This window comes from Scyliorhinus canicula, chromosome 14 (genome assembly GCF_902713615.1).
Source record: "Scyliorhinus canicula chromosome 14, sScyCan1.1, whole genome shotgun sequence".
NCBI lineage: Eukaryota > Metazoa > Chordata > Chondrichthyes > Carcharhiniformes > Scyliorhinidae > Scyliorhinus > Scyliorhinus canicula.
Window position 1 is genome coordinate 158,971,225 of NC_052159.1, and position 25,808 is coordinate 158,997,032.

Here is a 25,808-nt window from a genome sequence, read left to right on the forward strand (position 1 = left end):
ACCGCTCACTGAGAATACCCTTCACTGAGAATACCGTTCACTGAGAATACCGCTCACTGAGAATACTGTTCACAGTGTCTGTTTATGTGGTTTGGTCATGTCTCAGTAATTGCGTCTGTTATTGGAATAGTTAATATGATCTTCACAAGAAGAGATGGAAATGTAATTTGTCGGCCGTGGGGCAGATGGAACTTTCTCAATGTTTAAAATCTCCGATTTGTACATTTTGTTCATCCGCACACACTGCACAGTTCAAATCTGAAATTTATGACTGAATGCACATTCCTGATGGTCAAGCAGCTGTTGGATGTTCAGTTGAAGCCAGCAGAGGAGCTGAAAACATGGGAACACATTTCCCATCCGAATCCCTGCGGCTGTAATCCGAAATGTAGGAACCTTGGCAAACCGATCATCTGGATCTACCTCCGAACAACATCAGCAGTAATGTGGGAAATGAATTGGGATTGGGATTTGCTGATGAAATGCCCATTAGCAGCCTGTGATATCAGAGGTACTGAGATCGATGGGATCAGGTCCAGGTACCTCCAGAGCCCTCAATGGGAGACAATTCATGCACTGTTGCCTTGGCAACTTGACAGCCGAGAGTACACAGCCATTGCGTGTACACCCCAGAGTGAGAATGTGTACCAGAATGAAAGGGGGCTCTGAGAGAAGGGGGGGGGGGAGCTCAGAGAGAGGGGGGCTCAGAGGGAGGGGGGGCTCAGAGAGAGGAGAGGGGGGGCTCAGAGAGAGAGGGACTCAGAGAGAGAGGGGCTCAGAGGGAGGGGAGGGGCTCTGAGAGAGGGGGGCTCAGAGAGAGGAGAGAGGGGGCTCAGAGAGAGGGGGGCTCAGAGAGAGAGGGGTCTCAGAGGGAGGGGAGGGAGGGGCTCTGAGAGAGGGGTCTCAGAGGGAGGGGAGGTGGAGCTCCGAGAGAGGGGGGCTCAGAGAGATGGGGTGCTCAGAGAGAGGAGAGGGGGGGCTCAGAGAGAGGGGGCTCAGAGAGAGAGGGGTGCTCAGTGAGAGGAGAGGGGGGCTCAGAGAGAGGGGGGCTCAGAGAGAGAGGGGTCTCAGAGGGAGGGGAGGGAGGGGCTCCAAGAGAGGGGGGCTCAGAGAGAGAGGGGTCTCAGAGTGAGGGGAGGGAGGGGCTCCGAGAGAGGGGGGCTCAGAGAGAGAGAGGGGTCTCAGGGGGAGGGGAGTGAGGGGCTCCGAGAGAGGGGTCTCAGAGAGAGAGGGGTCTCAGAGGGAGGGGGAGGGAGGGGCTCCGAGAGAAGGGTGCTCAAAGGGAGGGGAGGTGGAGCTCCGAGAGAGGGGGGCTCCGAGAGAGGAGGGCTCAGAGGGAGGGGGGCTCAGAGGGAGGGGAGGGGGCATTTGTTTGAAATGGTTTTTATGGATTTTGATTTAGAAAGTGTGACGGCCGGTCAGGCACTGGGGGTGGTCAGTAGAAGTCCAGCGTTCCCGCTGTTGATAACCCTCGCTGAGCTCTGCCCAATCCCCGGCTGCTTTATTTACTCTGTTTCTGCTGCTTCCAGCTGTTGGGCACTAAAACCAAACTGCAGGAGCCACACGGATTGGCACCTGCCCAGGAACTGCAGGAGGCACACGGATTGGCACCTGCCCAGGAACTGCAGGAGGCACACGGATTGGCACCTGCCCAGGAACTGCAGGAGGCACACGGACTGGCACCTGCCCAGGAACTGCAGGATGCACACGGACTGGCACCTGCCCAGGAACTGCAGGAGGCACACGGACTGGCACCTGCCCAGGAACTGCAGGAGGCACACGGACTGGCACCTGCCCAGGAACTGCAGGAGGCACATGGACTGGCACCTGCCCAGGAACCGCAGGAGGCACACGGACTGGCACCTGCCCAGGAACTGCAGGAGGCACACGGACTGGCACCTGCCCAGGAACTGCAGGATGCACACGGACTGGCACCTGCCCAGGAAGAGGCTTTCTGACTCTTAAACGATGAACCTCTTCCCATTCCCTGGAGTATGTGAGTTTATTTGTCGAGCTTTTCCAGAGTGTTGTAAGAAACCACATTCCCACAGTATTCCAGAGGAATCCCGCAGAGGACACAATCGACAGTTGTTTTCACCCCGAGTGAGTTTTGATCCCAGTTGTGTTGTTAATACTCAGGGTGATGGGAAAGTCTATTGGCTGCTGAAGGAACACCTCCTGTAATCACTGGCATTAACTTCCCCTTTTCCTGAAATTAACTTGCCAGCAAGCTGCTGCTGTGAGGGTTTATTCTCCAGCACACAGCTGGATTTTATTACCAAATGAACTGTACAGACGCTCCCATCAGAGAGAACCTTCAGTAAAGAGCATTCTTTCCTGACCCTCCTCCTCCATTCACTCCAAAATATCAAGAAACATTTGATTTTCATTCCCGGCTCCATTCGCATCACAGCTCCGACTAAAATAAGTGGAGCTTTGTGGGATTGGCTGAGGATAGAACATAGCCAGGGGAATGTACCCCCTCCCCCTGGGAGCATAGCCAGGGGTATGTACCCCCTCCCCCTGGGAGCATAGCCAGGGGAATGTACCCCCTCCCCCTGGGAGCATAGCCAGGGGAATGTACCCCCTCCCCCTGGGAACATAGCCAGAGGAATGTACCCCCTCCCCCTGGGTGCACAGTCTGAGCCCACTTTGCCAGCCTCCTGAATGTCAGGAATCCACTGTCTGAATTTGCCCAATGTCCCTCTCACACTTCCTCCTTCACAATTCCACAGGCGGAAGGTTAGGCCACACCAACACCAAACCGTGGTCAGACCACACTTAGAGGGCACCATGTCCAGTTATGGTCACCAAATTATAACCAGGATACAGAGGCATTGGGGATTTACAAGGTTGATGCCAGAAACGTGTGGGTACAAATATCATGACATACCTGAGCAATTTCCGCATTGCCAGATAGATGCCAGTGTTGTAGCTGTACAGGAACAGCTTGGCTGGGGGTGTGGCAAGTTCTGGAGCACAAGACCTCAGTACTATTGCCGGGATATTGTCGGGGCCCAGAGCCTTTGCAGTATCCAGTGCCTTCAGCCGTTTCTTGACCCTCTGACAGTGCAGCACTCCCTCAGTACTGACCCTCTGACAGTGCAGCGCTCCTTCAGTACTGACCCTCTGACAGTGCGGCACTCCCTCAGTACTGACCCTCTGACAGTGCGGCACTCCCTCAGTACTGACCCTCTGACAGTGCGGCACTCCCTCAGTACTGACCCTCTGACAGTGTGGCACTCCCTCAGTACTGACCCTCTGACAGTGCGGCACTTCCTCAGTACTGACCCTCTGACAGTGCAGCACTCCCTCAGTACTGACCCTCTGACAGTGCGGCACTCCCTCAGTACTGACCCTCTGACAGTGCGGCACTCCCTCAGTACTGACCCTCTGACAGTGCGGCACTCCCTCAGTACTGACCCTCTGACAGTGCGGCACTCCCTCAGTACTGACCCTCTGACAGTGCGGCACTCCCTCAGTACTGACCCTCTGACAGTGCGGCACTCCCTCAGCGCTGACCCTCTGACAGTGCGGCACTCCCTCAGTACTGACCCTCTGACAGTGCGGCACTCCCTCAGTACTGACCCTCTGACAGTGCAGCACTCCCTCAGTACTGACCCTCTGACAGTGCGGCACTCCCTCAGTACTGACCCTCTGACAGTGCGGCACTCCCTCAGTACTGACCCTCTGACAGTGCGGCACTCCCTCAGTACTGACCCTCTGACAGTGCGGCACTCCCTCAGTACTGACCCTCTGACAGTGCGGCACTCCCTCAGTACTGACCCTCTGACAGTGCAGCACTCCCTCAGTACTGTCCCTCTGACAGTGCGGCACTCCCTCAGTACTGACCCTCTGACAGTGCGGCACTCCCTCAGTACTGACCCTCTGACAGTGCGGCACTCCCTCAGTACTGACCCTCTGACAGTGCAGCACTCCCTCAGTACTGACCCTCTGACAGTGCGGCACTCCCTCAGTACTGACCCTCTGACAGTGCGGCACTCCCTCAGTACTGACCCTCTGACAGTGCGGCACTCCCTCAGTACTGACCCTCTGACAGTGCGGCACTCCCTCAGTACTGACCCTCTGACAGTGCGGCACTCCCTCAGTACTGACCCTCTGACAAGTGCAGCACTCCCTCAGTACTGACCCTCTGACAGTGCGGCACTCCCTCAGTACTGACCCTCTGACAGTGCGGCACTCCCTCACTACTGACCCTCTGACAGTGCGGCACTCCCTCAGTACTGACCCTCTGACAGTGCGGCACTCCCTCAGTACTGACCCTCTGACAGTGCAGCACTCCCTCAGTACTGACCCTCTGACAGTGCGGCACTCCCTCAGCTACTGACCCTCTGACAGTGCGGCACTCCCTCAGTACTGACCCTCTGACAGTGCGGCACTCCCTCAGTACTGACCCTCTGACAGTGCAGGCACTCCCTCAGTACTGACCCTCTGACAGTGCGGCACTCCCTCAGTACTGACCCTCTGACAGTGCGGCACTCCCTCAGTACTGACCCTCTGACAGTGCAGGCGCTCCCTCAGTACTGACCCTCTGACAGTGCAGCGCTCCCTCAGTACTGACCCTCTGACAGTGCGGCACTCCCTCAGTACTGACCCTCTGACAGTGCGGCACTCCCTCAGTACTGACCCTCTGACAGTGCAGCACTCCCTCAGTACTGACCCTCTGACAGTGCGGCACTCCCTCAGTACTGACCCTCTGACAGTGCGGCACTCCCTCAGTACTGACCCTCTGACAGTGCGGCACTCCCTCAGTACTGACCCTCTGACAGTGCGGCACTCCCTCAGCTACTGACCCTCTGACAGTGCGGCGCTCCCTCAGTACTGACCCTCTGACAGTGCGGCACTCCCTCAGTACTGACCCTCTGACAGTGCAGGCACTCCCTCAGTACTGACCCTCTGACAGTGCGGCACTCCCTCAGTACTGACCCTCTGACAGTGCGGCACTCCCTCAGTACTGACCCTCTGACAGTGCAGCACTCCCTCAGTACTGACCCTCTGACAGTGCAGCACTCCCTCAGTACTGACCCTCTGACAGTGCGGCACTCCCTCAGTACTGACCCTCTGACAGTGCAGCGCACTCCCTCAGTACTGACCCTCTGACAGTGCGGCACTCCCTCAGTACTGACCCTCTGACAAGTGCAGCACTCCCTCAGTACTGACCCTCTGACAGTGCGGCACTCCCTCAGTACTGACCCTCTGACAGTGCAGCACTCCCTCAGTACTGACCCTCTGACAGTGCAGCACTCCCTCAGTACCGACCCTCTGACAGTGCGGCACTCCCTCAGTACTGACCCTCTGACAGTGCGGCACTCCCTCAGTACTGACCCTCTGACAGTGCGGCACTCCCTCAGTACTGACCCTCTGACAGTGCGGCACTCCCTCAGTATTGACCCTCTGACAGTGCAGCACTCCCTCAGTACTGACCCTCTGACAGAGCGGCACTCCCTCAGTACTGACCCTCTGACAGTGCAGCACTCCCTCAGTACTGACCCTCTGACAGTGCAGCACTCCCTCAGTACTGACCCTCTGACAGTGCGGCACTCCCTCAGTACTGACCCTCTGACAGTGCGGCACTCCCTCAGTACTGACCCTCTGACAGTGCGGCACTCCCTCAGTACTGACCCTCTGACAGTGCGGCACTCCCTCAGTACTGACCCTCTGACAAGTGCGGCACTCCCTCAGTACTGACCCTCTGACAAGTGCAGCACTCCCTCAGTACCTGACCCTCTGACAGTGCGGCACTCCCTCAGTACTGACCCTCTGACAGTGCGGCACTCCCTCAGTACCGACCCTCTGACAGTGCGGCACTCCCTCAGTACTGACCCTCTGACAGTGCGGCACTCCCTCAGTACTGACCCTCTGACAGTGCAGCACTCCCTCAGTACTGACCCTCTGACAGTGCAGCACTCCCTCAGTACTGACCCTCTGACAGTGCAGCACTCCCTCAGTACTGACCCTCTGACAGTGCGGCACTCCCTCAGTACTGACCCTCTGACAATGCAGCACTCCCTCAGTACTGACCCTCTGACTGTGCAGCACTCCCTCAGTACTGACCCTCTGACAGTGCGGCACTCCCTCAGTACTGACCCTCTGACAGTGCGGCACTCCCTCAGTACTGACCCTCTGACAGTGCAGCACTCCCTCAGTACTGACCCTCTGACTGTGCGGCACTCCCTCAGTACTGACCCTCTGACAGTGCGGCACTCCCTCAGCGCTGACCCTTTGACAGTGCGGCACTCCCTCAGTACTGACCCTCTGACAGTGCGGCACTCCCTCAGCTACTGACCCTCTGACAGTGCAGCACTCCCTCAGTACTGACCCTCTGACAGTGCGGCACTCCCTCAGTACTGACCCTCTGACAGTGCGGCACTCCCTCAGTACTGACCCTCTGACAGTGCGGCACTCCCTCAGTACTGACCCTCTGACAGTGCGGCACTCCCTCAGTACTGACCCTCTGACAGTGCAGCGCACCCTCAGTACTGACCCTCTGACAGTGCGGCACTCCCTCAGTACTGACCCACTGACAATGCAGCACTCCCTCAGTACTGACCCTCTGACAGTGCGGCACTCCCTTCAGTACTGACCCTCTGACAATGCAGCACTCCCTCAGTACTGACCCTCTGACAATGCAGCACTCCTTCAGTACCGACCCTCTGACAGTGCGGCACTCCCTCAGTACTGACCCTCTGACAGTGCGGCACTCCCTCAGTACTGACCCTCTGACAGTGCGGCAATCCCTCAGTACTGACCCTCTGACAGTGCGGCACTCCCTCAGTATTGACCCTCTGACAGTGCAGCACTCCCTCAGTACTGACCCTCTGACAGAGCGGCGCTCCCTCAGTACTGACCCTCTGACAGTGCAGCACTCCCTCAGTACTGACCCTCTGACAGTGCAGCACTCCCTCAGTACTGACCCTCTGACAGTGCAGCACTCCCTCAGTACTGACCCTCTGACAGTGCGGCACTCCCTCAGTACTGACCCTCTGACAGTGCGGCACTCCCTCAGTACTGACCCTCTGACAGTGCGGCACTCCCTCAGTACTGACCCTCTGACAGTGCGGCACTCCCTCAGTACTGACCCTCTGACAATGTGGCACTCCCTCAGTACTGACCCTCTGACAGTGCGGCACTCCCTCAGTACTGACCCTCTGACAGTGCGGCTCCCTCAGTACTGACCCTCTGACAGTGCAGCACTCCCTCAGTGCTGACCCTCTGACAGTGCAGCACTCCCTCAGTACTGACCCTCTGACAGTGCAGCACTCCCTCAGTACTGACCCTCTGACAGTGCAGCGCTCCCTCAGTACTGACCCTCTGACAGTGCGGCTCCCTCAGTACTGACCCTCTGACAGTGCAGCACTCCCTCAGTACTGACCCTCTGACAGTGCATCACTCCCTCAGTACTGACCCTCTGACAGTGCGGCACTCCCTCAGTACTGACCCTCTGACAGTGCGGCACTCCCTCAGTACTGACCCTCTGACAATGTGGCACTCCCTCAGTACTGACCCTCTGACAGTGCGGCACTCCCTCAGTACTGACCCTCTGACAGTGCGGCTCCCTCAGTACTGACCCTCTGACAGTGCAGCACTCCCTCAGTGCTGACCCTCTGACAGTGCAGCACTCCCTCAGTACTGACCCTCTGACAGTGCAGCACTCCCTCAGTACTGACCCTCTGACAGTGCAGCGCTCCCTCAGTACTGACCCTCTGACAGTGCGGCTCCCTCAGTACTGACCCTCTGACAGTGCAGCACTCCCTCAGTACTGACCCTCTGACAGTGCATCACTCCCTCAGTACTGACCCTCTGACAGTGCGGCACTCCCTCAGTACTGACCCTCTGACCGTGCAGTTCTCCCTCATTGGAATTGCTCTCAGAACAATCCGGGAACCATTAATGGTCTGGCACCCACAGAAAAACTGTGTTGGATTCACCGGGGTCGGGATTGAAAATATTGCAGCTGCATATTAGCACTCCACTCCCCACACGCAGTCCTCCCAACCAACGAGATGGTACTGGTTGTGTTGGAGTGCGCCCATCCCATTGATGGGTTGGCTGGGAGCAGAGAGAGTACGTAATGGGGTGGCCTGGTGGGACACCCACACGACCAGGTTCCCAGTGGGCAGCCAGCGGCATGCGCAGCTGTATGGCTGCCTTGCCGGCTGCGGCAATGGTGTTCCGTGCCCGGCCACCGCAACTCCACACCCCATATTCTGGCCACCCTCCACTACTCCCCCTGGCCCTGGCAGACATCACCCAGACAGCGGCACAACTGTCAGTACACTTTAGCAATGTTGGACCCTTTTCGTAACCCCCTCTCTCTCCCTCAGCAGCCACGGCACCCGTTTCCCAATTTTTTAAACCACAAGTGAAACCCGCCATTGGTAATTACTCCCGGCAGAGGTGGAGCATCGCAGAAGCCCCGGGGAATACCAAATCAGACCTGTTAATGATATGGAGATGGCGTTTATTGTATGTGCGGAGTAGAACGCATTGACGCCGCTGTCACAGCACCGGAGCATGGCATTCTGGCGGGCGCCGCACCGGACACGATTTTTGGCCTCACGACCGATTCTCCACCTTTCCCGTTTCCGATGTTGGAGAATCCCGCCCAATATCTCCAATTATCTGCAGGAACATTCAAGATAAACAAAAATCCATCAGCCCAATCTTTTATGATGCTTTAATTACACCTCTGGCTCCAAAAAGCCTGGCTGTCTTTCAAACCAGGATTATTTAAAAGCGCTACTGCAGCAGTCACACACACTACCCGAGGGTTTTAACCCTCCCTGCACCAAACACCAATAAATCAATAAATCTGAAATCCCACTTTCACCGCACTTCAAACAGAAAGAGAGAATATCAAAGGAAGTCTAGGCAGATCGGTTAGCACTGCTGCCTCACATCGCCAGGGACCCGGGTCAGCACAGTGGTTAGCACTGCTGCCTCACAGCGCCAGGGACCCGGGTCAGCACAGTGGTTAGCACTGCTGCCTCACAGCGCCAGGGACCCGGGTCAGCACAGTGGTTAGCACTGCTGCCTCACAGCGCCAGGGACCCGGGTCAGCACAGTGGTTAGCACTGCTGCCTCACAGCGCCAGGGACCCGGGTGGCACAGTGGTTAGCACTGCTGCCTCACAGCACCAGGGACCCGGGTCAGCACAGTGGTTAGCACTGCTGCCTCACAGCGCCAGGGACCCGGGTCAGCACAGTGGTTAGCACTGCTGCCTCACAGCGCCAGGGACCCGGGTCAGCACAGTGGTTAGCACTGCTGCCTCACAGCGCCAGGGACCCGGGTCAGCACAGTGGTTAGCACTGCTGCCTCACATCGCCAGGGACCCGGGTCAGCACAGTGGTTAGCACTGCTGCCTCACAGCGCCAGGGACCCGGGTCAGCACAGTGGTTAGCACTGCTGCCTCACAGCACCAGGGACCCGGGTCAGCACAGTGGTTAGCACTGCTGCCTCACAGCACCAGGGACCCGGGTCAGCACAGTGGTTAGCACTGCTGCCTCACAGCACCAGGGACCCGGGTCAGCACAGTGGTTAGCACTGCTGCCTCACAGCACCAGGGATCCGGGTCAGCACAGTGGTTAGCACTGCTGCCTCACAGCGCCAGGGACCCGGGTCAGCACAGTGGTTAGCACTGCTGTCTCACAGCGCCAGGGATCCGGGTCAGCACAGTGGTTAGCACTGCTGCCTCACATCGCCAGGGACCCGGGTCAGCACAGTGGTTAGCACTGCTGCCTCACAGCGCCAGGGACCCGGGTCAGCACAGTGGTTAGCACTGCTGCCTCACAGCACCAGGGACCCGGGTCAGCACAGTGGTTAGCACTGCTGCCTCACAGCACCAGGGACCCGGGTCAGCACAGTGGTTAGCACTGCTGCCTCACAGCACCAGGGACCCGGGTCAGCACAGTGGTTAGCACTGCTGCCTCACAGCACCAGGGACCCGGGTCAGCACAGTGGTTAGCACTGCTGCCTCACAGCGCCAGGGACCCGGGTCAGCACAGTGGTTAGCACTGCTGTCTCACAGCGCCAGGGATCCGGGTCAGCACAGTGGTTAGCACTGCTGCCTCACAGCACCAGGGACCCGGGTCAGCACAGTGGTTAGCACTGCTGTCTCACAGCACCAGGGACCCGGGTCAGCACAGTGGTTAGCACTGCTGCCTCACAGCACCAGGGATCCGGGTCAGCACAGTGGTTAGCACTGCTGTCTCACAGCGCCAGGGATCCGGGTCAGCACAGTGGTTAGCACTGCTGTCTCACAGCTCCAGGGATCTGGGTTTAATTCCCGGCTTGGGTCACTGTCTGTGTGGAGTCTGCATGTTCTCCCCGTGTCTGCGTGGGTTTCCTCCGGGTGCTCCGGTTTCCTCCCACAGTCCAAAGGTGTGCAGGTGGATTGGCCGTGATCAATGAGTGGATAGGGCGGAAGGTTGGGCCTGGGTGGGTTGGTGCAAACGCTAAGGGCAGAACGGCCTGATTCTGCATTCGAGGGATTCTATGGATTTCACTGTGACATTTCCTGATTGGAGATTCTCACGTCTTGAATCATTGTCATCCCTCCCTGGTCTTCCAGCGCCACCTCATGGAATCATCAATAATTACAGCTCATGAACAGTTTCAAACTGCGCGCTTCCAAGAATTTCAATTCCAATTCAGATCTTTTTGCTGAAGAATTCCTTGCTTCTGATTCACAATGCAGACCATAGTGAACCATAAATGGACAAAATGTGCAACCAGGTTTCATTAGGCGATATTGAGACAAATGACCAAATGCTTTAACGAGGAGAGAGGCGGAGAAGTTGAGGGTGGGGATTACAGAGTTTGGGTACCATGGCAGCTGAACGCACAGCCGCTGGTGGTGGAGCGATGGAAAACAGGGATTGTTCAAGAGGCCAGAATTTGAGGAGTGCAGCGATCTCGGAGCGCTGTACGGCTGGAAGACGTTACAGAGATAGGGAGGGGTGAGGTTCTGCAAGGGATTTGAAAAGAAGGAACCTTGCTCTCTCAATTCACTAACCTCTTTTATTTCTAAAGCACATTTTCAGGTTATTGTAAGGGGACGGGGTGACTGAATTAGAAGATTGATTGAAACATAGAAAATAGGAGCAGGCGGAGGCCATTCGGCCCTTCGAGCCTGCATCACCATTCTATATGATCATGGCTGATGATGCAAATTCAGTATCCCTCTCCCGCTTTCTCTCCATTCCCCTTTAGCCATAAGGGCCACGTCCAGCTCCCTGTTGAATATATCCAACGAACCGGCCCCAACAGCTTTCTATGGTAGAGAGTTCACAACTCTCTGAGAGAAGAAGTTCTTCCCCATCTCAGTCCTGAATGGCTGACCCTTTATTCTTAGGCTGTGACCCCGAGTTCTGGACATCCCCAACATCGGGAACATTCTTCCCGAATCCAGCCTGTCCAATCCCATCAGGATTTTATATGTTTCTGTGAGATCCCCTCTCATTCTTCTAAACTCCAGTCAGTACAAGCCCAGTCCATCCAGTCTTTCTCCATCTGTCAGCCCTGTCATCCCGGGAATTAGTCTGGGAACCTTCGCTGGACACCCTCAATAGCAGGAACGTCCTTCCTCAAACTAGGAAACCAAAACCGCCACAATACTCGGCTGTGGCCTCACCAAGGTCCTGTATAACTGCAGCAAGACATCCCTACTCCTGTACTCAAATCCTCGAGATTTGTGAATCGGGCCAGATATTCTCCTCAAATCAAAAAGTCGGCATTTGTCCTTTGAATCGATCCAGCAACGTATGATTTTGAATATTAGTCTGAGATTAGAGTGAAATATATTTTCTTATGAAATCTATGAGTGATAATGATGAACTCAGGTTTATTACCTTTCTATACCTCCCTATTACCTTCCTGTACCTCCCTATTACCTTCCTCTACCTCCCTATTACCTTTCTGTACCTCCCTATTACCTTCCTCTACCTCCCTATTACCTTCCTCTATCTCCCTATTACCTTCCTCTACCTCCCTATTACCTTCCTCTACCTCCCTATTACCTTCCTCTACCTCCCTATTACCTTCCTGTACCTCCCTATTACCTTCCTCTACCTCCCTATTACCTTCCTCTACCTCCCTATTACCTTCCTCTACCTCCCTATTACCTTCCTGTACCGACAAAAAAGACACAAACTATTTACAGATATTGGGCAGTGAAAAGTCATAAAGAATCTCACTAAACATCATCCTAACAGACCATTCAGCATTGTCGTTCAGTCTGATACTCGGAGCACAGCTTCATCCCAACGGGGAGCTGTAGCCAGTAAGGGATGTGCCTTTCTCCAGCAGCTTTCATGCCTATTCTTCCAACTTCTTCCATCGGGCAGGAGATACAGAAGTCTGAGAACACGGACGAACAGACTCAAAAACAGCTTCTTCCCCACCAGACTCCTGAATGACCCTCTTATGGACTGAACTGATCGCTTCACACACCTTCTCTACTGAGTAGTACTACACTCCGTATGCTTCACCCGATGTCTGTGTCTATGTATTTACACTGTGTATCTAATGTCCTATGGTTTTTCATGTATGGAACGATCTGTCTGGACTGTACGCAGAACAATACTTTTCACTGTACCTCGGTACACATGACAATAAACAAATCCAAATTCAAATGTGACTCCAGACCCACAGCAATGTGGCAATTAGGGATGGACAATAAATGCTGGCGCAGCCTGCAACGCCCACGTCTCATGAACAAATAGAAAAACTGATTTGGAGTCACTGTGGGCGCAATTCTCCGCACTCACGACGGTGCGGAGAATAGCGGGGTTCGTAAATTTTTACGGCCACGCTAGTCTGACGCCCTCCCGCTATTCTCCCCCCCCCCCCCCCCCCCCCCCCCCCCCCACGTCCGACTCCCGACACGAATCGCTGCCGCCGTTTTTTTACGGCGAGCAGCGATTCTCAGCTGGCCGATGGGCCGAAGTCCAAGCCCTTTACGGCCGTTTTACGAACGGCAAACACACCTGGTCTGGCCGTTCGTAAAAACGGCCGTAAAGTTCGGATCTTGGCAACCATGGCACCGATTGGCACGGCAGTACCACGGCCGTGCCAAGGGTGCCATGGGCCCGCGATCGGTGGGCACCGATCGCGGGCAGCGGGTCCGATTCCCGCGCACATCTTTGTCCTTCCGCCGCCCCGCTGTATCCATTCGCGGGGCGGCTGAGGGGCATCCCGGCCCGCGCATGCGCGGGTTTCGCGCAAATGCGCGATGTCGTCATGTGACGCGTCAGCCGTCGCAAACTCTGGCAAGCGGGCTTAACGAAATTCGTTAAGCCCGCGATGCCGGAGTTCACGGCCGCGGCATACTAGCCCCGACCGGGGACCAGAATCGGTTCCCGGTCGGGGGGGGGGGGGGGGAGGCTGGCGTCAAACCCGCCCGTTTTTGACGCCAGCCTTACGATTTCTCCCTGTTTGGAAGAATCACGCCCTGTGTATTGCTGCTGCTGGAAAGTGTGTGGTCACCCCTCTGTTTATTTCTTTCAGGGTCGTCCAGGTGTCCCAGGATCTCAGGGGCCTCAGGGTCCACCCGGCCCTCAAGGTCGTCACGGAGTTTCTGGACATAAGGGAGCGAAAGGGGACAGGGGCAAAGCTGGATTAACTGGGCAAACCGGAGACAAGGTGAGTTAAAGAATCATTGACACTGATCAAAACTCAACAAATGTACAGCCCGACGTCTCTGTGTCGACTCTGCTGACATCCACACATTGACCAACTACTGGAATTAATTAAATATTTAGTTCATGCTGAATCTAGATTCCCCTCTGGGTTCAAACGGAGCTGGCTGTGGCGAATGGGACAGAGAGGTTTGCTGATAGATCTTCTGGCCATGTTGTTTCCCAGTTCATCTCAATAACTATTCCTTAGAATTGCTAATGTTGTCCCTTTGTTTAAGAAGGGTAGCAGGGATAATCCAGGGAATTATAGACCTGTGAGCTTGACGTCAGTGGTAGGCAAACTGTTGGAGAAGATACTGAGGGATAGGATCTATTCACATTTGGAAGAAAATAGACTTATCAGTGATAGGCAGCATGGTTTTGTGCAGGGAAGGTCATGCCTTACAAACCTAATAGAATTCTTTGAGGAAGTGACAAAGTTAATTGATGAGGGAAGGGCTGTAGATGTCATCTACATGGACTTCAGTAAGGCATTTGATAAAGTTTCCCATGGCAGGTTGATGGAAAAAGTGAAGTTGTATGGGGTTCAGGGTGTACTAGCTAGATGGATAAAGAACTGGCTGGGCAACAGGAGACAGAGAGTAGTGGTGGAAGGGAGTGTCTCAAAATGGAGAAGGGTGACTAGTGGTGTTCCACAGGGATCCGTGCTCGGACCACTGTTGTTTGTGATCTACATAAATGACCTGGAGGAAGGTATAGGTGGTCTGATTAGCAAGTTTGCAGATGATACTAAGATTGGTGGAGTTGCAGATAGCGAGGAGGACTGTCAGAGAATACAGCAAAATATAGATAGATTGGAGAGTTGGGCAAAGAAATGGCAGATGGAGTTCAATCCAGGCAAATGCGAGGTGATGCATTTTGGAAGTTCTAAGTCAAGAGCGGACTATATGGTCAATGGAAGAGTCCTGGGGAAAATTGATGTACAGAGAGATCTGGGAGTTCAGGTCCATTGTACCCTGAAGGTGGCAACGCAGGTTGGTAGAGTGGTCAAGAAGGCATACAGCATGCTTGCCTTCATCGGACGGGGTATTGAGTACAAGAGTTGGCAGGTCATGTTACAGTTGTGTAGGACTTTGGTTAGGCCACATTTGGAATACTGCGTTCAGTTCTGGTCGCCACATTACCAGAAGGATGTGGATGCTTTACAGAGGGTGCAGAGGAGGTTCACCAGGATGTTGCCTGGTATGGAGGGTGCTAGCTATGAAGAAAGGTTGAGTAGATTAGGATTGTTTTCGTTGGAAAGGCGGAGGTTGAGGGGGGACCTGATTGAGGTCTACAAAATTATGAGAGGTATGGACAGGGTGGATAGCAACAAGCTTTTTCCAAGAGAGGGGGTGTCAGTTACAAGGGGTCACGATTTCAAGGTGAGAGGGGGAAAGTTTAAGGGAAATGTGCGTGGGAAGTTTTTTACGCAGAGGGTGGTGGGTGCCTGGAATGCTTTGCCAGCGGAGGTGGTAGAGGCGGGCACGATAGCATCATTTAAGATGCATCTGGACAGATATATGAACGGGTGGGGAACAGAGGGAAGTTGATCCTTGGAAAATAGGCGACAGGTTTAGATAAAGGATCTGGATCGGCGCAGGCTGGGAGGGCCGAAGGGCCTGTTCCTGTGCTGTAATTGTCTTTGTTCTTTTCTTTGCTCTTTAGAATAGTTTCACCAGATTTCGGTTCAGTCACCATAGCAACATAGGATCTGTGCGATGGGTTCACCAACAAAGCCCCAGTGTTGGAGGACCCAATGGCGCATCACTGCCAGAAACTCCTGCAGCCTTTCCCACTCACAGATTAAACAGAGGGTTTGTGAGGCCAGGTTTTGGGTCCATTGGCAAATTGAAGATCGGTGACCCCCACAGCCTCAGACATTTACCCCAGTTTAGCCACTCCTGACCCTCCCTCTATCAACACTGGGCTAGCAGAACACCCCCCCCCCCCCCCCCCCCCCCCCGCTCAGATAAAAGAGCCAATCGCAAATGGAAATTCCACTTCAGTGTGTTGAGTAGATAAGGAGCCAATCCCAGGCTCAATCTTTTGAAGAGACACATCGAGTGGTCAATGGCTCAGGCTGTACGAACAGCCAGGATTAACATTTAGAATCTGCCCTGAGTCCTGATTGAGACTCAGCCACTCCCAGCCCAAGTAGGAGAGACTGGGAGAAATTCCCATCCTCGTCCAGGACTTTCTCCCAGAGAGACCTCCCTTTGATGTCAGGAGAGGCAGGCGAGTTTATCCTTCTCTCTGCCTCCCCCCTCATCCTTGGAATTTAGCAGAACTTGTTCAAAGAGACAAATGCCCAGCTTCCCAAGTTCCTGCCTCTCCAGCAGTTTGCACCAATTACAATTCCTCCAATCCTGTCAAAAGGACAGTGAGGTTTGGGGATAATCATGGTGGGGATTCCGATGTCCACCTCCAGGCCCCTGGGACCTGAATGTTCCTCCCCACTCCCAGTGAGGCAGTTCCGCCTATCTTTGGGCGGAGCTCTCCATTGACCAGCCTTGTCCTTTGGGAATGGGCATCCGGGGGTTAACGAGGGGTCCCAAACTCCCTGCTCCCCAAAATTGGCATTCCCAGAGTCCCAGCTGCCCACCTGAGGGAATCAGACAACAGAAGCAGCAGGTTGCAATAATGGGGTTGAACCATTCCAGGTCCTGCTCCCAGCTCCCAACTATTATTACATAAATTACATAGAACATACAATGCAGAAGGAGGCCATTCGGCCCATCGAGTCTGCACCGACCCAATAACCCCTCCGAACCTTTTTGGTCACTAAGGGCAATTTATCATGGCTAATCCACCTAACCCGCACATCTTTGGACTTGTGGGAGGAAACCGGGGCACCCGGAGGAAACCCACGCACACACGGGGAGAACGTGCAGACTCCACACAGTGACCCAGCCGGGAATCGAACCTGGGACCCTGGCGCTGTGAAGCCACAGTGCTATCCACTATGCTACCGTGCTGCCCTATCTCCAACATTCCCGATAACTCCAGCACACATTCCAATCAGGGGTGTCTCTGTGTAAAAGCTCTTTAACTGCACTAGTCTGTGTCGCTGTGATAGCAGCTCCGAACAGGGATGGGAGCTGAAACATCATTATCTCGCTTCCTTATCTGATCCGTTTCCTTGTGTGTGTTACAGGGGCCAATGGGAGTCCCTGGATTTGCAGGAAATGATGGAATACCGGTAAGTGTGCAACCTGAGAGCCTCCTGGCCATGTGGCTCTCCTGGCGATGATCCAGTGGAAATCAGTTATCATTTTCGACACCTCAGTCAGGTCAAGCCTTCAACCATTTACACTCACGGAAGCACAAACCAGGGTTCTGCAGTTGGCCTGTGACCCCCCGTGTATCACCTCACGTCACCCGGAAGACATCATGGGCCGGATTCTCTGTCCCGCCAGCCCCATTTTCCGGAGGGGTGTTCACCCTTGGCAGCGGGATTCTCCGCTCCCACAGCCGGCCAATGGGATTTCCCACTGTGGGCCGCTCCACGCCTTCGGGAGCCACACGGGCGTGGGTAAATCCTGCAGCGGATCCTGTCGGCGGAGACCCCCGCCCCATTTCTCTGTACCTATCCTAAACAAGAAACTATTTGATGGGTTCATTCAGAGATTCCTAGAAAGGGAGAGAGTTCCAGATTCCCAATCCCCCCTGTGTGTGAGGAAGTGATTCCTGAAATTATCCCTGATCCTGGTTTAAGGGGGTTCCTTGTGCCGTATTCCCCCTGCAAGAGGGATCAGTTTCTCTCTATCAATCCTATCAAATCCCTTAACTATGTTAAAGATCTCGATAAGATCGCCCCCAATCTCCAGCATTGAAGGGTTTACATGCTGGGTCTATCCAGCCCAGTTAGCCTCACCATCATTCTGATGGTTTCATCCTGACTGAGGTGTGCTGCTGGGAACTGGAAACATCCGGGTGAACAGAGTTCTGTCTGGTCTGGAGCTGGTTTGTAATGAAAGGAGCTGGTTGTTTAGAAGATTTGAGGATAGTTCCTTCAGTTTATTGGTCTGCAGGAACAGTAGAACCACCTTCTCTTCACTTAGTGAATGATCGTGTGCTGTTTCAGGGTCACCCCGGACAGCCAGGACCCCGGGGGCCTCCTGGACACGATGGTTGCAACGGGACAAGAGGAGAGTTTGGTGAAGCAGGCCGACCTGGATTCTATGGCTCGCTGGGAGTCCCCGTAAGTAATGTCACTGAAATAGAGCGCGTGCGGAGAGAACAAGTTTCCCAGATCTGAGAACTGTGGGCATGGCCATGCTGCCTGCATCCAGCTCAAATCACGGGCTTGTTTTCTCAATGGCAGACAAATGCTACAAATCACAAAATCTCAGAGCACAGATTGGAGAGCCTGTTCAGCCCATCAAGCCTGTGCTAGCCCTTTGGAGGATCTATCCGTTTAGTTCCAGGCTTTACTCCCCAGATCACAACAACTTACTGTGTGAAAGAATCTCTCTCTGATGGGAGGAACTTCTGTAATGTCAACATTTCCCATTCCATTTTCCTATGTCAACAGTCACGCTGTGGTTCAAACTCGAGCCTTTACTCAAATTTCTGAAATCTTCCCTACCTAACTCCTTTGCCAACTAAGATGTTTTTGAAACGATGTTTGTCAACTGAACTGAGACCAACGCACAGTAATGTCCGGAAACACAGAAAATAACAGCTGCCTGAATGTTCTGCAAGGCGGGGTCTCGTTCTCCACCATCTGTGAGCCCCCCTGACCCCAGGTGCCCCACAGCCATTTGCGTTACGTGGCTGCAGGCGAGAATTCCGCCCTTCACTCGGGAGGATGTCCCCCCTTCGAGAGCAGCCGGACAATCGCCAGTCCCTCAGGGCCGAGAGCTGCAGGGGACTGAAGAGGAAGCCGAGCGACTTCCCAGCTCACGGTAACGAGGACAAGGAATGGGTAAGGGATCCCAGGCAGGGCGCTTAGGGAAGGTCTGAGGAGGGGGCGAAGGAGGAGATAAAGGTCTTGAGGGAGAGGTGGGAGGGAGTTAAAGATCTGGAGGCAGCCAAATCTTCCTGTGGGAGGGGGGGTGCCCGCCTTCAGAGAGGGGGGGGGCTTCTGATGGGCGGGGCCCGCCACCCTCCCTTCCCACCTGAGACCTTCGGTTCATTCCCCCCCCCCCCCAACGTAACTTCAATCCTGCCACCAGCCTAGGAGTTGAGGGCTGATTGGGAAATGGCCCTTAAGTGGCCAATAATTGGGGCTCGGGCGGGCTTCACATCCAGGGCCTTGCCCGCCCTGTTGTGAAGTCACTGAGTGGTCGGGGTGGGGGGGGGGGGGGGGGGGGGAGGAACTCAGGCCTTGCATTCCCACACTTCCCCATTTCTTACAAGCTGGTTAAACTCTCAGACAAAAGCTGAATCTTGCAGATGCTGGAAATCTGAATAAACACGGAACGTTCTGGAAGTGGCCCAGCAGGTCAGGCAGCGTCTGCGGAGCGAGAAACTGGCTTAACGTTTCCAGTCCATAACCTTGGGGAACGTGACAAGGAATGGAATGTCTGTGAGAGGCTGGGAGGTAGCGAGAGGAGTCAAAAAGGGACGATGGGGGCAGCAGGGTGGCGTAGTGGTTAGCACTGCTGCCTCTCGGCGCCGAGGTCCCAGGTTCGATCCCGGCCCCGGGTCACTGTGGAGTTTGCACATTCTCCCCGTGTCTGTGTGGGTTTCACCCCCACAACCCAAAAATGTGCAGAGTGGGTGGATTGGCCACGCTAAATTGCCCCTTAATTGGAAAAATGAATTGGGTACTCTAAATTTATTTTAAAAAAAGAAAAAATGAACGATGGTGAAAAATGAAAGGTTTTGGGAAGAAGAAAATAAATGAGAACGAGATCTGGAGGAGGTGTAAATTGTCAATAACAGACGTTCCCAGCTCCCAACTGGCTGGAGAAAACAGGAATGGCTGAGGTAAAATTGCTGAACTCCATAGAACATAGAACAGTACAGCATCCATGTTGAAACCAGACGAGGGAATTAAGGAGGCGAATTCGGAACAAGTGCCTGATGCTTCCTTCTCTGCTGTTTACACAGGGAATACCTGGCAGAAAGGGGCAGAAGGGTGAACCATTCCTCGTTACAACCCACTGGAGGAGTTTTAGGGTAAGTTTCACCAAATTTTACAAATGCACATGCTTCAAGTGTGACAAGGTGTAGCTGAAAGGCGAGGTTTAAAATATAGACTGTCATCAATTACTCCTAATTAATGAGAGAGAGTCATCTGAAATAACAGGAAATAGTAACAGTGATGTGTGGATCAAGTGATCCAGTGATCTGTAACAGCGATGTGTCGATCCAGTGATCCAGTGAAATGTAACAATGATGTGTGAATCCAGTGATCCACTGAAATGTAACAGTGCATGTGGCTCCAGTGACCCAATTATATGTAACAGCGATGTGTGTGGATCCAGTGATCTGTCATAATGGTGTGTGTGGATCCAGTGATCTATAGCAGTGATGTGTGTATAGACAGTGATCCAGTGATCTATAGCAGTGATGTGTGTATAGACAGTGATCCAGTGATCTATAGCAGTGATGTGTGTATAGACAGTGATCCAGTGATCTATAGCAGTGATGTGTGTATAGACAGTGATCCAGTGATCTATAGCAGTGATGTGTGTATAGACAGTGATCCAGTGATCTATAGCAGTGATGTGTGTATAGACAGTGATCCAGTGATCTATAGCAGTGATGTGTGTATAGACAGTGATACAGTGATCTATAGCAGTGATGTGTGTATAGACAGTGATCCAGTGATCTATAGCAGTGATGTGTGTATAGTCAGTGATCCAGTGATCTATAGCAGTGATGTGTGTATAGACAGTGATCCAGTGATCTGTAACAGTGATGTGTGTATAGACAGTGATCCAGTGATCTGTAACAGTGTTGTGTGTATAGACAGTGATCCAGTGATCTATAGCAGTGATGTGTGTATAGACAGTGATCCCGTGATCTGTAACAGTGATGTGTGTATAGACAGTGATCCAGTGATCTGTAACAGTGGGTTTATATGGATCCAGTGATCTGCAATTAATAATAAACACCAGACCCCAATCCACACAGCCTCAGGTATCTGACTCATCCGGTTGAGTAGGAAATTCCTGCCCATCATTCCTCTGAGAAGGGGGAAGGGTGAATGGGGAAGTGAGTGAGGGATTAAATGGATTATGATTCTATTCAAACTGACTGTTGTTCTATCTGTTCCCAGGGTGAACCCGGTTTCCCCGGAGGTTCTGGTTTTCCGGTAAGTGTGTGGATTTTCGGGGTGCGGTGGGGTGGGAGACCAGGGATGTTTTGAGAATTCCTGCTTTAGTTCGGGAATCTGACCAGCCAGGAGCACAGAGACAATTGCATCCAATCAAATCACCTGGAATGAGGGCCACATCCTGACATAACAGAAGCTGTGGGTCCGTGGGTAATAGTCCCACCTCAGATCAGAAGGGCGGGCGTTCAAATCCCACTCCACAGACATAAGTCCAAAACTGCAGGATGCCATTCCCAATGCAGTACTGAGGGAATGCTGCACTGTCAGAGGGTCAGTACTGAGGGAGTGCCGCACTGTCAGAGAGTCAGTACTGAGGGAGTGTCGCACTGTCAGAGAGTCAGTACTGAGGGAGTGTCGCACTGTCAGAGGGTCAGTACTGAGGGAGTGCTACACTGTCAGAGGGTCAGTACTGAGGGAGTGCCGCACTGTCTGAGGGTCAGTACTGAGGGAGTGCCGCACTGTCAGAGGGTCAATACTGAGGGAGTGCTGCACTGTCAGAGGGTCAGTACTGAGGGAGTGCCGCACTGTCTGAGGGTCAGTACTGAGGGAGTGCTGCACTGTCAGAGGGTCAGTACTGAGGGAGTGCCGCACTGTCAGAGGGTCAGTACTGAGGGAGTGCCGCACTGTCAGAGGGTCAGTACTGAGGGAGTGCTGCACTGTCAGAGGGTCAGTACTGAGGGAGTGCCGCACTGTCAGAGGGTCAGTACTGAGGGAGTGCCGCACTGTCAGAGGGTCAGTACTGAGGGAGTGCCGCACTGTCAGAGGGTCAGTACTGAGGGAGTGCTGCACAGTCAGAGGGTCCGTACTGAGGGAGTGCCGCACTGTCAGAGGGTCAGTACTGAGGGAGTGCTGCACTGTCAGAGGGTCAGTACTGAGGGAGTGCTGCATTGTCAGAGGGTCAGTGCTGAGGGAGTGCTGCACTGTCAGAGGGTCAGTACTGAGGGAGTGCCGCACTGTCAGAGGGTCAGTACTGAGGGAGTGCCGCACTGTCAGAGGGTCAGTACTGAGGGAGTGCTGCACTGTCAGAGGGTCAGTACTGAGGGAGTGCCGCACTGTCAGAGGATCACTCCCACTCTCCCTGGCGGGAAGAGTGCAGACGATCAAGATGAACGTTATGCCAAGGTTCCTCTTCCTGTTTAGATCCATCCCAATCTTCAGCCCCAAGGCCTTTTTCCCAAACATAGACAGGCTAATCAGAAAGAGTGAAGGGATGGGTACAAGAACCCGATACAGATTGGGTACAAATGGAGGAGGCATCCTGTAAAGAAACAAACATCCGGGCCCTGGCCACAGCAGCACTCCCATCCTCCTCAGCAAGGTACACAACGAGCCCAGTGGCAGCGGCCACGCTGAGAACGTGGACCCAGCTGAGACAGCACTTTGGGATAACCAAAATACCCCTTATGGCCCCCCATCTGCAGCAATCACAGATTCCCCCCAGCCATGCTGGATACCACCTTCAAACGATGGAGGCGGGACGGGGGCACATTGACGGTCAGGGACTTCTACGTAGGGCGCAGACTGGCAACACTGGACGAACTGACGAGGAAGTGGAAACCAGCAAGAGGACCGGAAATGAGACACCTCCAAATAAAGCACTTCCTCCGCAAAGAGACAGTTGGGTCCCCCGGGGCCCCAGAAAGCACACTACTAGACAACCTGATAGGCACAAGCAACGAGAAGGAGGGGCTATGTGGGACAATATACGGACAGCTACTGGACAGAGCTCGAACACAACTGGACGGGACCAGACAGAAATGGGAGGATTGACAGGGGACAGAGGTAGGGTGGGGACTCTGGAGCGAAGCACTGACCAGGGTGAACTCCACCTCCTCCTGCGCAAGGCTCAGCCTAATGCTGCTCAAAATGGTGCACAGAGCGCACCTGACCAGAACCCGAATGAGCAGGTTCTTCCCGGAGGTGGAGGACAAATGTGAGCGGTGGCAGAGGGGCCCGGCCAACCACACCCACATGTTCTGGGCTTGCCCCAAGCTTGCTGGGTTCTGGGCAGCCTTCTCCGAGGCAATGTCCAAGGTTGTGGGGGTGAGGGTGAAGCCATGCCCTGTACAAATGGAGCAAAACTTATCAACTTTTATATTCAATTCTCCTCACAATAAACACCAACGTTCCATTTGTCTTCCAGGTCACTGACTAACCTGTTCCTGGTTCATGTACCAAACCACCCAGATCCCTCTGTACCTCCGCGTTCTGCAATCTCTCTCCATTTCAATCAATTTGCTGCTTTTCTAGTCTTCCTGGCAAAGCGGGCAAGTTCACATTTTCCCACATCGTTTCCCCACTCACTTAACCTGGCAAAATCCCTTTTCAGACTCTCTACTTGACAACTTATTTTCCTATTCCAGAGCTCTGAGGTGCCGAGGGATCAGAGTGTTTCAGTGTATGAAGGTTCAGCAAGTCATTCCAAAGCTAAATAGAATGTAATTGTTTATTTTGAGAGGAATTGAATATAAAAATAGGGAAGTTTTGCTTCAGTTGTGCAGGACATTGGTGACAGCACATCTGGAATATTGTGTCCAGCTCCCCCCCACAATAATACCCATGCCCATTCTGGGGCACCCAGAGGCGAGCTGGGTACCACATCCCAAACATCACCCCCTTCTTGAAGAGGGCAGACTTAATTGGGTTGAAACCCACTCTCCTCTTGGTCAGTTCCGCACCCAGGTCCTGGTGTACCCGGAACTCATTATCCTCCCAGACACATCTCCTCACCTGCCTGGCCCACCTCAGGATCGGTTCCTTATCCAGGAACCGGTGTAGCTTCACCACCATCGCCCTCGGCAGCTCGTTTGCCTGAGGCTTCCTCATCAGCGCCCTGTGCGCTCGATCCATCTCCAAGGGCCGGTCGAAGGCCCCCTCCCCCAGCTTCTCCAGCATTTGGGTCACATAAGAACCTGCGTCCGCTCCCTTAATGCCCTCCGGCACCCCGACTATTCTCACATTCTGTCTCTGCCAGCGGTTCTCCACATCCTTTGAGTCGCTTCTGGGTCTCCCTCAACATTCCAATTTCGGCCGCCATCGAGGGAAGCTGCTCCTTGTTCTCCGCCTCCTCCACCTTCTGGATTGTCTGAGCTCTGGGCCTCCAGCCTCAGCTCCACACGATTGATCACCGCTCTCAGCGGGTCTACCACCTTCGCCAGGTCCTCCAGAGCTTCCCTCTGCTGGCTGAACTTTTCATTCAAAAACTCCACCAGCTGCTCCATAGACCATTGGGCTGGTAAGGCTGACCCCTTGCTCTCCACCATCTTTCCCTGTGTCGCAGGAAGAGTTTCTCATTCCAACAGCTCCTTTCTTCTAGATCCACTTCTGGTCCACGAATCCATCCATCGGTGGAGTATAGTCTTCCTCCACCACCCCTGCACCTTTTTACGTGAAAACATCCGCCGTTAATCAGGGAAAAGGACCAACAAAACTGCCTCGAGTGGGAGCTGCCAAATGTGCGACCATTCACACCATGGCCGCCACCGGGAGTCGTATTTATGAAATTATTTAAATGCGTTGGCAGTAGTTCTGAGAAGGTTTAGCAGAATAATGTCCAGAATGGGCAGGTTGTATCCTGAGGAAAGGTTGACCAGGTTCAGCTGGTACTATCCATTGGAGCCTAAAAGAGGAAGAGGCAACTTGACTGAAATAAAAGAAGCTGAGGGGGTAGTGACAGGGTGGACATGGAGAGGGTGGTTCCTCTTGTGGGAGAATCTGGAACTAGGGGGTGACTGTTTAACAATAAGGGGTCGCCCATTTAAGACGGAGATGAGATGAAATTCTTTCCCTCAGAGGGCGGTGCGTCTCTGCAACTCTCCTCCTCAAAGGGCAGTGGAAGCAGAATCTTTGAACTTTTTTAAGGCAGAGCTGGATAGATTCTTGATTAGCAAGGGGATGAAAAGTTATCGTGGGTCGGCGGGGATGTGGGGCCGAGGTTACAATCAGATCAGCGAATTATCTTATTGAATGGGCTAGCAGGCTCCTCCTGCTATTGGTATGAACTTATCTTAGTGTCATCACAAATTTAGCAACTTTCCATTGAGTCTCTTCAACCAATCATTGATATAACTGTCAATCAGTGAGGTCCCAGCACTGCTTCCTGTGGCACATCGCTCGTCACATCCTGCCAACCAGAAAATGGCCCATTTACCCCTACTCTGTGCTTCCTGTTAGCTCGCTAATCCTCTATCCATGCTAGTAGGTTATCCTCTATGTTCCAAAGCGCTTCAGAATATTTTGAGGTTGCATAAGGTGCTATCTAAATGCAAGCTTTCCTTCTTTTTCAGGGTCTACCTGGAGTACTTGGACAGATGGGCCCCAGGGGCCCTACAGGAGCCATAGGCCCACCCGTATGTATCACGTTATTGGGAATTATCCCAGCTCAGAATGTCAAACCTTCCTGCGGGATTGAATTGGTTTATATTTTACAGTTGTTGCTAGTTTCTATCTACAATTCTCACGAGGTTGAAACTTTCTCCCACAGGGCCGGTCGGGACCACCCGGATCTCCAGGGCCAAAGGTAGGAACCCAACAATTATTGGAGGGGCTGCTTGGCAAAGTAATGGGAATTAAATAATCAGCTCCGTCTGTTAGCGTAAACCTTTCTAAATGACTGATTCGCCTTCAGTCCTGCGTCCGATTCTGGGAAGGACTATTTCACAATTTAGGAAAGACATTGAGGGCTCAGGGAGGGTGCGGAGGAGATTTACTAGAATGTTCCCAGGGATGTGGACTTCAGTTAACGTGGACATACTGGAGAGGCCGACATTGTTCTCCTCACAGCAGCGAAGGCGAAGGGGAGATTTAATTGAGGCGCCAAT

The 25,808-nt window shown here is 53.6% G+C and overlaps 1 protein-coding gene across 1 annotated transcript in view; it reads left to right on the forward strand.

The window, feature by feature from the left end:
* The window catches only part of LOC119977247 (collagen alpha-6(IV) chain-like), a 257,936-nt gene that overhangs the window by 95,697 nt on the left and 136,431 nt on the right, over window positions 1-25,808 (forward strand). The window contains exons 3-9 of the mRNA XM_038817958.1: window positions 13,528-13,662; window positions 16,855-16,899; window positions 17,785-17,901; window positions 19,758-19,826; window positions 20,932-20,967; window positions 25,275-25,337; window positions 25,472-25,507. Of these exons, the coding sequence (XP_038673886.1) occupies window positions 13,528-13,662; window positions 16,855-16,899; window positions 17,785-17,901; window positions 19,758-19,826; window positions 20,932-20,967; window positions 25,275-25,337; window positions 25,472-25,507 (501 nt within the window). The remainder of the gene's footprint in view (window positions 1-13,527; window positions 13,663-16,854; window positions 16,900-17,784; window positions 17,902-19,757; window positions 19,827-20,931; window positions 20,968-25,274; window positions 25,338-25,471; window positions 25,508-25,808) is intronic.